This window comes from Panthera onca, chromosome A3 (assembly GCF_046562875.1).
Source record: "Panthera onca isolate mPanOnc1 chromosome A3, mPanOnc1 haplotype 2, whole genome shotgun sequence".
Lineage (NCBI taxonomy): Eukaryota > Metazoa > Chordata > Mammalia > Carnivora > Felidae > Panthera > Panthera onca.
This window is the reverse complement of record NC_138341.1, coordinates 125,329,370-125,341,628: the sequence shown is the minus strand read 5'-3', so window position 1 is coordinate 125,341,628 and position 12,259 is coordinate 125,329,370. Positions and strand designations below refer to the sequence as shown.

The following is a 12,259-nucleotide window of genomic DNA, read 5'->3' as shown; positions in this document are numbered from 1 at the left end:
GAGATCTGTTGTACAACAGTGTGAATAAACTTAATATGCTCACTTAAAAATAGTTAATATGAGGGGGGCCTAGCTGGCTCAGTCAGTAGAACCTGCTACTTTTGATCCTTAGTTCAACCCTCATGTTGGGTGTAGAGCTTGCTTTTTAAGAAAATAATAGTTAATATGATAAATTGTATATTGTGTGTTTTTTACCACATTAAATTTTTTAAAAGATATTAGAAGAAAACTAAGGAAGGGTGCTTGGTTGTCCGTTTCTTCCTGAACGGTGGGTTTAACTCATTTTTGTTAGCTATTAATTACTGACTCTGGCCCTCAGTTTATTTTATATCCCTTTACTGAAGATAACCTTTTAAATATTTGTCTCGTACCTGAATAGGCAATATTTTTAAGGTCTGAGGTTTAAATACTCTTGACCGCCCCCCCCCCCCCCCTTTTAGATAACATACATACAGTAAGCCTTCATTAGTTTGGCTTCATTGAGACTCTTTTATGGTAGCTCAATTTATATAGGCCCTCTTGCCACCAATCTCTTGCTTTTCAGTAACAAAGTTTTTTGTGACCTTTTTCCGATTCTGGCTTGCATCTGTAATTCCTCTTTTCTTCCTCTTATCCCCCTATTCCCTACACTAAACTTCCTATAGTATTTCTAATTATGTTCTTCACTCCATTCCTTCACTTTTGCATGTGCCAAATGACTTCTCTCTTTCTGGTAAACTCCTATTCATCTTCCAGGACTCAGTTTAAATGTTACTTTTAGGCCATCCCTGCCTCTTACTCTTTCCAGTCTCCTCTCTGTCCTGTTCCTCTCCCCTGCGACACCCATGTACACAGAGTTAGGCCTTTATTATCTCTGCTATAAACCCATTTTAGATAATATTATGATTATCTGTATGTGTCCTGCTCTCCTTTATTAAGCAGCGAACTCCTTTAAAGCAGAGACTTTACCCTTTTTATTTCCATATGTCTAAGGCATGGTACATAGTACATAGTAGGCCTAGATGCATTTGGTGTGCTGGTGATGAACTATCCAGTTTATTTAGTTCTATAAGGATCTCTACTTGTACAGTTAAGTTGAAATTTTACCTGTGTTAAATAAACCTATACTTGAAATTTTTTGTAGCTCAGGCTATTTTACTAGTTTAGATTAGCTCAATCTTTGTGAATCCAAATTAGTGAGTTTTTTTCTCTTAGCTGATGTTCTCCTTGAAGCAACATAACCAACACAGGTGGAATATCCACTTCATCAGATTCAGAGAAATCAAATGACTTGACTAACCACATCCCACACACACGCCAAGTAGAACTAGAACTCTGATATGCTGATCCCAGGCAAGTGTTCTTTCCTGAAAAGAAGTAAAAAGGGTAGGAGATTAAATGTTGATAGAGAATGTTTGTCTGAAGTGTTGAAGTGAATAGAATATCAGTAGCAAAGCCAGAAACATTGTACAGTTGACCCTTGAACAACATGGGTTTGAACTGTGTGGCTTCTTATGTGCAAAATTTTTTTGGGTACTGTAAATGATTTCTTTCGTAACATCTTCTCTTCTCTAGCATACTTTATGGTAAGAATACATTATATAATACATATAACATACAAAAATATGTGTTCATCAACTGTTTATATTATCGGTAAGGCTTCTGGTTACCAATAGGCTATTGTTAAGTTTTTGGGGTCCTTGGGGCTCAGTGCCCCTAACCCCTGCATTGTTCAAGGACCAACACTGGTTTGAGGTGATAGGTGGGTGTCTGGGGTACTTAAACATTGGAGCGACTGGCATAGACTGGGCCTTTTCCAGGTTCTATCAGTTTGATCCGGGAGTCTTAGCAAGTGTTCATAATGGAAACCCTGTCTTTCCACTCCCTGTTGGGGCAGCATAGCATAATGTTTAAGCACTTTGGTGTCCGACAGACCTACATTTGATGAATCCTAGCTCTGTCTCCTGATGATCATGTGACCTAAGATAAGTCATTTAATTTCTCTAAACTTCAAATTTTCTCATTCACAAAATAGAGATCATAATAGTAGTTAACTCCAAGAGTTGTAGAAAGGATTGAATGAGGTAATGCACATAATGTTCTTAGTTCAGACTCTGGGACAGAGTCAGGGTTCTGTAAATATAAGTTATCATTGTTTCCCCCGTTCCTATACTGAGGAATAATAATCTAATACAGTTAAAGGTAGAATAATTATTTTAATTAGAGAATGAAGGAGATAATCAAATAAGAGGGAATGCATAGTTTTTAAAGTGAGCTTAAAGGGTTGATTTAGAAACCACAAGCAGAGCATTCTCTTATCCTTAACTCATTATAGTATAACTGGTTATAATATTCCTGATGTTACACCGTCAACGTCATCTTCACAAGTATAGTTTAAAGAAGAAGCGCTGTCCTTTCCTCTCCCGATTCGGGGCGTTTAATGTGTGGTAACCACTTTATTGTCAGTGTGATTTTCCAAGTGGCATTATCTTTATAATCACATATTTTCAATTTAGTAGTAACTGATTTTTAGGTGGTTTCAGCTAAGGCTTTGGAGGATTTTATTTCGTTTGTAATCACTTGACAAAATTGTATAGGCTTCTGGATTCTTTCAACAGCCAAGGGTGGTAGTGTCACTAAGTGCAGTGATTCATACTGCACTTATTCAGCATAGTCTTTATGGTTTTTCCATTGTGATAGCTTGTGATAAAAATTGATTTTAAGGGGCACCTGGGTGATTCAGTCAGTTAAGCGTCCGACTTTGGCTCAGGTCATGATCTCACAGTTCATGGGTTCAAGCCCCACGTTGGGCTCTGTGCGGACAGCTCAGAGCCTGGAGCCTGTCTTTGGATTCTGTGTCTCCCTCTCTCTGTCCCTCCCCTGCTCTCACTGTCTGTCTGTCTGTCTGTCTCTCTCTCTCTCTCTCTGTCTGTCTCAGAAATTAAAAAAAAAAAAAATTAATTGGTTTTAAATTGAAAGGAATTGATTTTATGATAGTACAATTAAAGGGGCACGTGGGTGGCTCAGTCGGTTGAGCGTCTGACTTCGGCTCAGGTCATGATCTTGCGCTTCATAGGTTTGAGCCCTGCGTTGGTCTCTGTGCTGACAACTCAGAGCCTACAGCCCGCCTTGGATTCTGTGTCTCCCTCTTTCTCTGCCCCTCCTTACATTCCTTCTCTCTCTCTCTCTCTCAAAAAAAAAAAAACATTAAAAAAATTTTTAATAAAAAGAGCAGAGCAGCTCTTGGTGCTGTGAATGAAACATGCATTTTTATTTATAGCATTATACAAAAACCATTGTGTGAACCTTGTCTAGCATATTAGTCTAAAATAAAATTGTACATTAGGCATTGTGTTGTTCTTTGAAAGTTCTTTAACCCAGTCTTTTGTGACTTAAAACAGCTCTGCCACTTCCTCTGTGACATCATGTTTTCTAGATTATTTTCTAATTTTTTCCTTTTATGTAGATCCCTTCAGTTGGTGTTATTTTTCTTATCTAAAAATCCTTACCTGAAAAGTGCTTTTAACCATTTTCAGGAAACCACTTAAAAAATATTCAGGCCGGGGCGCCTGGGTGGCTCGGTCGGTTAAGTGTCTGACTTCGGCTCAGGTCATGATCTCGCGGTCCGTGAGTTCGAGCCCCGCGTCGGGCTCTGTGCTGACAGCTCAGAGCCTGGAGCCTGTTTCGGATTCTCTGTCTCCCTCTCTCTCTGCCCCTCCCCTGTTCACGCTCTGTCTCTCTCTGTCTCAAAAATAAATAAACGTTAAAAAAAAAAAATTAAAAAAAAAATATTCAGGCCAAGGTACCTCAGAAAATATTCAGGCCAACGTACCTCGTAGTGATGGTGATTTCCAGTGGTGCTCACATTGCTAGTCTAGTTAACAAAGTATAGAGGTGCCAACCAGGCCAAGGTGAAAGAGGCGCTAAGAGACTGACTTTTGATCTTACAGGCATTTGGCCAGAATGAGATAGAGCAGGAGGAGAAAGAAGCCTTAAAGTTTCCACTACCCTCTTGTTGGTTACATTTTCTCCCATTATTGTTCCCTACCTAATGTCCAGAAAGGTGCCCAAATTGTCTTTCCTTCTTTTTTTTCTTTTCCTTTACATTAATGTCATTTCTGTTTCCTTGGCATAGGACTATATGTCTCTGAAAGGATGTAGGAAGAAAATAATCTGATTCAACTAATTAATACAAAAGCCCTCTTTCCCAGTCCCAGTATTTGCATTTTCAAAGAGAAACTTGTTCAAATGAACCTCCAGCCTCCCAGTTGATGGGTTATTAAGTTGTATAACAAAAAATTGTAAAAAAAAAAAAATGGGGCAAGGGTTTTTTTCCCTTGACTTTTTAAATCTTTGCTATACTGTCTGATCAGCTCCCTGAAGTTATTTGTACTTTTGTAGCTTCTCTATTCTTCCTGTATTTCTGAACTCATAGGTTTTCCAAAAGTTCTGGGTGACCATGTGTTAGGATGTTTTGTGTATTGGGATTGGTGGTGAGGATAGTTTTGTTTTCATAACTCTCACTGAAACCTGCCCCCCAGCTCTCCTGTAACCTGAGCAGCCCTCTTGGGTGGCACTGAAACTATCAGAAATTTCCAGGTCTCATTTTCTCTATAACTCATCCAAGATGGAAGTATAAAGAACTCTTAAATAGCTGTGAATAAACAAACACTTGGCGTAAGGGAAAAAAGAAAATGGTCTGAGAGTTCTCTTTTTTGCAGAAGAAACATAAGTCACACCATCAAAGTATAATTGCTTTAGACTATTCGATGAGGAGGCAAATTGCAGTCAAAATCATTTAAAGATACAATAATCTTGGGATGCCTGGGTGGCTCAGTAGGTTGAGCGTCCGTCCAACTCTTGATGTCAGCTCAGGTCATGATCCTGGGGTTGTGGGATTGAGCCCTGCGTCAGGCTCCACACTGAGCATGGAGCCCACTTAAGATTCTCTCTCTCCCCATGCGCTTCTCCCCCGCTTGTGCATGTGCTCTCTCTAAAAAATAAAAATAAGTAAAAAACAAAAAGATAAATTAATCTTGAATTTTAAATAATATTTCAAATAATTACAAAAACTTTTCACTAACTTCAAAGTAAAATATTTACCTCCTTCAGTCTAACTGGAACCAGTTTTGCCCCAGAGGTATGTCATACATGACTGCTTTGGTCTCCGCAGTCCTATATGTAGGTGCTCACAGAACAGGATATAATTACACAATGTAATAGTCCTTTTCATATCATATGGGCAAATTATATGGCATTGATAGAAACTTCCCTACTAAAATAGTACCCTGTGTTCTGTACTCTAACATAATCAATGTTCAAGTCAATCAATGTTTAGGTGAGCTTTCTTTATTCACAACCAATTAATAATATATAGAATCCTACTGGGAGTTACAGTGTTTATTTAGAAGAAATCTTTACAACACCACCACCACCCTCAGTGTATTCCAGAGATACTCTGAAAACTACCTCAACAATCGAAGAGATTACATTTCTCTCTGAATCATAGTCACTCCATATTAAAGAGCAGACTAGGTCAGTAGGCCCTTCTAAACCTGAACTGATATTCTTCACAATTACATAGAAGAGAGTTAGGTGTTCCCTGTAAGGCCTATCATTATATAATGTGTAATTCAGATGTTCGTTAACTTTGAGGGTTGTAAATTGTGAAAGTGCCACTTGCCATACCAAAGCCATGATCAGAGATTATAGACCAAGTCCTATATAGATATTATTTTCTGATTTTTTTATTAGTAGTTCATTTATTTCTGTTGTTGAGTAGTATTCCATTTTATAGATATAACACATTTTGATTATCCATTCACCAGTTGACCGACATTTGAAATGTTTCCAGTTTTGAATATGTTATTATGTATAATGCTACTATGAAAGTTTGCATATAAGTCTTTGTGTGGACACATGTTTTCATTTCTCTTGGATATATAGCTGGATGATAGCTTGGGTCTGCTTAATTGAAAATGTGAGAGGCAGTTTAGGGTGGACTGTGCTTCTCTTACTGTTTAAATTTATGTTACCTTCAATTTATCAAAAGTCATTCTTCTAGACATAATAGAAACTCTGACTTAAAATGGAAGTGAAGATCGTTCTCACTTGAACAGGAACTCAGAAGTTGACAACATAGCGGGGTAAAGTCTGTGCCAGACCTCTTAAACTTTTGGTTATTACTATAGTCTCTCACACCATAGGACTCTGGTTGGAATTTTTTAAATACATAATTACAATTTTAAAGCACTCTAGTTATGTGAGTGCTTAATACCACTTAATGTCATTAGATACACTACTAATCACTTAACATGGAACAAGGGGAACAAAACTACACCATAGCAGGACACAGTTTTATTTCTTCATTCAACTAAAGAATGAAATTATGAATGAATTTATTCATTTTTAAGTCATATAAAAATTGGTCTGTGTTATCTTTGGACATAGATGGGTACATTTCTTTAGATACTTCATCAATTCTTTCTTATACATGGTGTTTGTATTATTCACTTCATTTTTGCAAAGCAGATTTGTATTTAGCAAGCAGGCTTTAACTGCACAAATTGGCTTTTCTAAGTAAGTTTGTACGATTCCACTGTTCTCCCTTACCTAGTTGTAAATGCCAGTCTTCTCTAATGAAAACTTCTTATGTGAAGTGTTTTGTTATCTAACCCTATTATACCAAATGCCAATTCTTATTCTTAGCTACTTATCTGTGAGGGCTATAGATGTTAACATATAATATACTTTGTTTAGGAAGAAAATTAATTTCCTACATGTCATTCTGGAATTCTATCTAATGGAATGCAACACAAGGCACATTAAAAGTAGGCCTGCTTCATGGGATATTGGAAGTTTTAAGACAGCAGGGTCCAGTTGTTACTTCTTTGTCACATAAAGTAGAATTATTTGCCTTTGTTCTTTTTTTTTTTTTTTTTTTTTTTTAAACTCTCTCCTTCTCTTTCTCCCACTCTCCTTCCCTCAAAAAAGAATCTTAGAGCTGGCTCTCCAAGAGTTTAGAAGACAACCGTTTCCCCTTTTGGAAGGGGCAGTTGTTAAGTTTGTGACTTGGCAGAGTGTTAAAGCATTGACATAACCCGTTTTATGCAAACTGTGTTAGCTAGAAAACTGAGGGACGTTCCTTATGAAACCGCGACAATGTACTGCCGTGACTTAATAAAAATTGCCCAAGTGACAGTGTGTCTGCTGAATGGATTTTCTTACACCATCTGGTTGTCATTGTAGTTTTTTTGTTGTTGCTTTCATTTGAAATGTGCTGATGATTTTGTTTTTATTCCATAGCATTGAACAGATGGGTTGATTATTCTTTTCAGATATTAATAAGGCAGCGGAAAGAAGAAATATGAATACGGCTCCATCAAGACCCAGCCCCACACGAAGGTAAAGTACCCTGAAGCAGTGAGTTACCTTGGGAGAGTTGGGCTCTGGGGAGTTAAGCCCAACTTCGTACATCAAGGGTCTTTTCTTCCCCCCAACAAATCAGAAACGCTCAAGCAAACAATAAGAACATGAACCTTGTGTGAAAGGCCTTGCTGCTTTTTTTAAACATACATCAGGAGATGCAGAGAAGCTTTGTGTTTTCGGTGACAAACCCAGCAAGTTCAGCCTGCAACATGAGTTGCAGGCAATTGGAAGAGGATAAACCTCTCTGTCCCCAGCTCACGTGTCAATGGGAGCCTCCACAGCAGGAGGAGTGCCCCGGGGTCGTTGGTGTGTGCTTTGCTGCGCTGCAGCAGCGGGCATCAGAGATTCGACTCTTCATTCCACATGGCTGCCGGTCCAGATGTTAACCCAGGTTTACGGAAAGTGCTGCTTGAGAGATTGCTGCTTTGCCTGTGCTGCAGATCCCCTGTTTGCTCGCATGCTTGGGTTACTGTTCGAGGGGAAATAAAAAAGGGCAAAAAACACTCCAGCTCTCAAAAGTCTCCCTTTTTCTTAGCTTTTCTGGAAATAAAAGGCATTTCCCTAATATATTCTTTCTGCTAATATATACAAAAGAGGTTGTCCTGATGTATACCCTTGAGATATGCATTAAATTGGCCCCTTCTCTCAAAGAAGGGTTTTATTAATGTTGCCATTTACATCAAAGATACAGTCTCCAAACTAGCAGATGCAGCGTGTGCACTTTCGTGTGGATTGCAGGCAGATACGCTGTATTTCATATCTGGCGTCTCTTCATGGCCCAAATGCATACTCAGTATGGATTTTGCTTTTTCCTCTAAGTAAAAGTACCGATTTCCCACAATAAACTATACACCTAAACTATATACCATGATAGGCTACGTTTCCTGTAATGAACTGAACACTGCTGAGTACAATGAATCCTAGTCTGCAATGTACTAGGAGCTCCACAGGTCACCCGGGACATACCCAACTCACTTACACATAACATACAGCTGTCCTTTGAGACACCTATATTTTGTTGCCCACTTATAGGAAAGAATGGCTGCTGTATGTTTGGTGTATATCGTCCCACTTAGATGTGAAGGATGGGTATTTTCTAAACTAGCAGGAATAGATTATACACGACTGCTCGGCAGAGTTCAAGCAGATTGTAGCAGCAAGGTGGTGATTTCAGTTGGATTCTTTGAGCACTCTGCCGGTGCAGAGGAGTTGAATCTGACACCACAACTATAGCTACACTATAGCTGCCACGTGGGTGCCCTGGCCCTCCATTAGTCTCACCGCACAAGTGAGCATATACGTTGGCATTATGTCTGTTGTCTTTAACACCATAAGGGATGCCTGCAGCTTGCAGGTAAATACTGTGTTGGTTGATTTTGTGGGTATGTGTGAGCATCCTGAAGAACTTAAATGAACCCTGTAGAACTGCAGCAGTTCCGTATGATGTCTACTTCCATTATGCTGCATCAGACCATACTGGAGATGTTGGGCAGTCCCATCTGTGCTCCTCATTGCCCCAGTAAACATGGACTACAGAGGGCTGAGAGTTTGCATCTAACTAACAGTCAGAAGTATGGGGCTTCCGTTGGAAGCTCTGGTTGCCAAGTGGCTTAAAAGGAGATAACAGTGTGTATCCACTTTCCGAGGAGCTCTGATGTGTGTGTTTCTGGACTAGGTAGCTTACCAGAAGGAGTATGAAATTGGTAACTATGTAGACCCTGACTCCACTAGTAAAATCCTCTCCACTCTTTCTTTTCCCCACAATACTTATAATCTCTAGATAATATCTGTGTGTTTTTTCAGGCAAAAAAAGAAAACAAAAAACAGACCAAAATAACAACAAAAAACCAAGGCACATTGCAAAATACAGAGTAGTAGATTTAGGTCATCCTGTTAATGACACTTAACCAACTGCTTTTAATATTTCCAATTGATTATAGGTATTCAACAAACATTGGTAGTGTTGGGGAAATAACCATCTCCTCTGCTTGGAATCCAGTACAGCTATTGCCAGGACATTAAGTTAAAAAGATTAATTTCATCCCAACTTAAAATGCCACTCTGTAATTTCATCTGTAATGGAAAAAACAGCTGTATGCTTTTCTTCTTTTTTTAATAACATACAAACAACGTTAGAGGGGGCCTTTTAAAACGTTCTCCCTACTAGATACATACATATGATCCTTTTAAAATCCCCCCTTCCTCAGTAACAGTTTCTAAAATGAGATTATTTGGGATACAGATAGGACAATAGCTTCCTGCTTTTTTTTTTTTACAATCATTAGGAGGCACAGCTAGACTAATTCAATTTCCATCAAAAGTCAGTCTTCCCCCTTGGTGCTGTGTCCCTGACTGGGTTCCTCAGCATGTTATTTAACGTGATGAAGTATCATACTGTCATGCTTATTAATAAAGTTCAAGGAAGAAAGATGTTCGCATTTAATAAAATCTATTCTGAGCCCCATCTCAAACCTGAGCAGAGAGTCCCAGTTTTTTACCTTTAAGAATAAAAATGTAAAAACTCTAAAGCCAGGGGTGCCCGGGCGGCTCAGTCCGTTAAGCGTCTGACCTTGGCTCAGGTCATGATCTCGCAGTTGGTGATTTCGAGCCCTGTGTCGGACTCTGTGCTAACAGCTCAGAGCCTGGAGCCTGCTTCAGATTCTGTGTCTGCCCCTCTCTCTGCCCCTCCCATGCTCATGCTGTCTCTCTCAATAATAAATACACATTAAAAAACATTTTTTTAATAAAAAAAGAAACTCTAAAGCCAGAAAAATTGAATATTCAAAACAGAATACTAACATTTTGATCATCGTACTGATCATGTATTGTCTCTTAAGGTGTACCAAGAGGGCAGAAATAAAATGGAATAAGTAGGCAAGATGGATGACTAGTGAGCCTGGAAGAATCTAATCATTTCTTCAAGGGTGAACACTAGATACCACTCTTTGGGTGCATACTTCCAGTCAAAGCCTTGAAGTAATTCCAGTCTCTTGACAACAGCCAAACTACCTTCATTTGGCAACCCTAATCATTTGTGTGTCCCCTGCCGTAGGGAATGCAATGTTTCCGGGGGGGGGGGGGGGGGGGCGTGTATTTGTGGCAAATATTTCCCTTAAGTTGTACTTTTATGTCTTCGGTGTTGCTACTTTTGATAAAATAGTTTCTAAGCATGCTGGCAAGACCTTCGTAACACCTTGTTTTGCTGGACGTTAACCTTGAGTGTCAAAACACCTCCGTATCTTTGGGAGTTTTCACAGGATTGTCACCTCTTCAAACGTCTCCGTGAGCCACAGTTCTGCTGGCATTGCTCTCTGTTCAGTAATGTGCCTCCCTAATGACTCCAGCTGTCAGTGTGTAGTTCTAACAGTATTGGTCCGGCCAAGCACAGAATGGCTGCATCAGGGATCCCTGCTCCGGATCCAATTTCGGCCTGAATTCGCATCATTTAGCCCTTGGACCGCCTCATTGGACTCTTGAGCGCATTGCTTAGTTACCACGTAAGTTGTCTAGCTTTGGTACTAGGCGCTGGCCTTTACCTTCTTTAAAGACTGGACCGTGATTCTGACTGTACCTCAGATGTTCTCCGTTTCCATCTTCAGCTCAACACCCTGGCAGTCCAGGTCTTGGGAGCATACCCCGACACAGATGTGACCTCCAAATGAGACGCCGTATTTCCTAAATCTTCCTGCCTGGCATAAAAAAGAGCAAATAGAACTAATTTGTGTACATCAAAAGCTCTGCAGAGAATTTTTCCCACGTATTTGTTGAGGATGTTAGGCCTGGTGCCTCTTTGGTGAAGGTGGTCCAAGATCGGTTCCTCAGAAATACCCTAGCCGTAGACAGTTTTCTTACGTGGCCCAAGGTGATTTCTGCATATCCACGGCGCTGATTCCTCTGATGACCACTTGCTCTTGGGTATGAGACAGCGCTAGCTCTAGGTGAGCCTCACAAGTTAAGATACCGGGCACTAACACTTAACGAACAGCCGTCGATTCTCAGAGCAAGTGCCACCTCTACCGACAGAAAAGTCATATTTGTGCTTGAGAAAATCACCAGTGTGCTTCCTAGGGAGAAGCGTGGACACTTAACAAAATTCGGATCTGTGAGGTGTGATACCTCATTGCACCCCATATCCTGCTGTCACCTAATGGCAAAATTCCACACGAGTCTGTTGTCTCCGTTTCTCAGTAGCACGGAGCCGTCGTGGTGGGGGATCAACATCACACAGCAGCCAGCCATTTAGATCACGATATTTGTGGACAGTATCTGTGACAGAACAGAAGTACCAAGAGCTATTGGAGAATTTTTTTTCAGGAGTAAACAAAAAACTGGCCCTCCCAAGGAAAATATTCCATTGAACAGAAAGGCGGAACGGAGATGCCAACAAAAAAGGACAGAGGTCTTTCTCCGGAATGTTCTGTGGAGCCAAGGACAAAGAACACCATCCTGGGCTTGAGGTTTCATTCTCTGGAGGAAGAAAAGCTCACGGTCCGTCGTGCTCTTCCAAGGTGGTCATCTGTCGTTCTTACTCTGTAGGCTCTCAAACGCCTAGTGCTCTGCGCACCTCTTTAGTCCCCAGGAAGAGAAGCACTTCTTCCGGAAGCACATCACTTGCCACCTGAGCCATGGCTTTTCCCTTCACCCACCCTTCCCTTCCCCGTCACGTGTTTCCAAATGATATGACGATGTTTCTCTCAAGGCAAAGAGCACTTGGCTTTTTTTTCCCAGCTGAATAGATGAGAAATTTATAACGGTTTTAGTAGTGTTTGTCATCTGCCTTCAGCTTGTGGACTCCAGTGCTGAAATTTCTCTAACTGGTTCAGTTTAAAGGTTCGGTTTCATTTTAGCCTCT

The 12,259-nt window shown here is 40.1% G+C and overlaps 1 protein-coding gene across 3 annotated transcripts in view; it reads left to right on the top strand.

Moving 5' to 3' along the window:
* The window catches only part of NCOA5 (nuclear receptor coactivator 5), a 29,683-nt gene that overhangs the window by 5,639 nt on the left and 11,785 nt on the right, over positions 1-12,259 (top strand). For all 3 annotated transcript variants that reach the window (XM_078444031.2, XM_060619597.3, XM_060619613.3), the window contains exon 2: positions 7,317-7,383. In XM_078444031.2, the coding sequence (XP_078300157.1) occupies positions 7,346-7,383 (38 nt within the window). In that variant the 5' untranslated portion in view covers positions 7,317-7,345. The remainder of the gene's footprint in view (positions 1-7,316; positions 7,384-12,259) is intronic.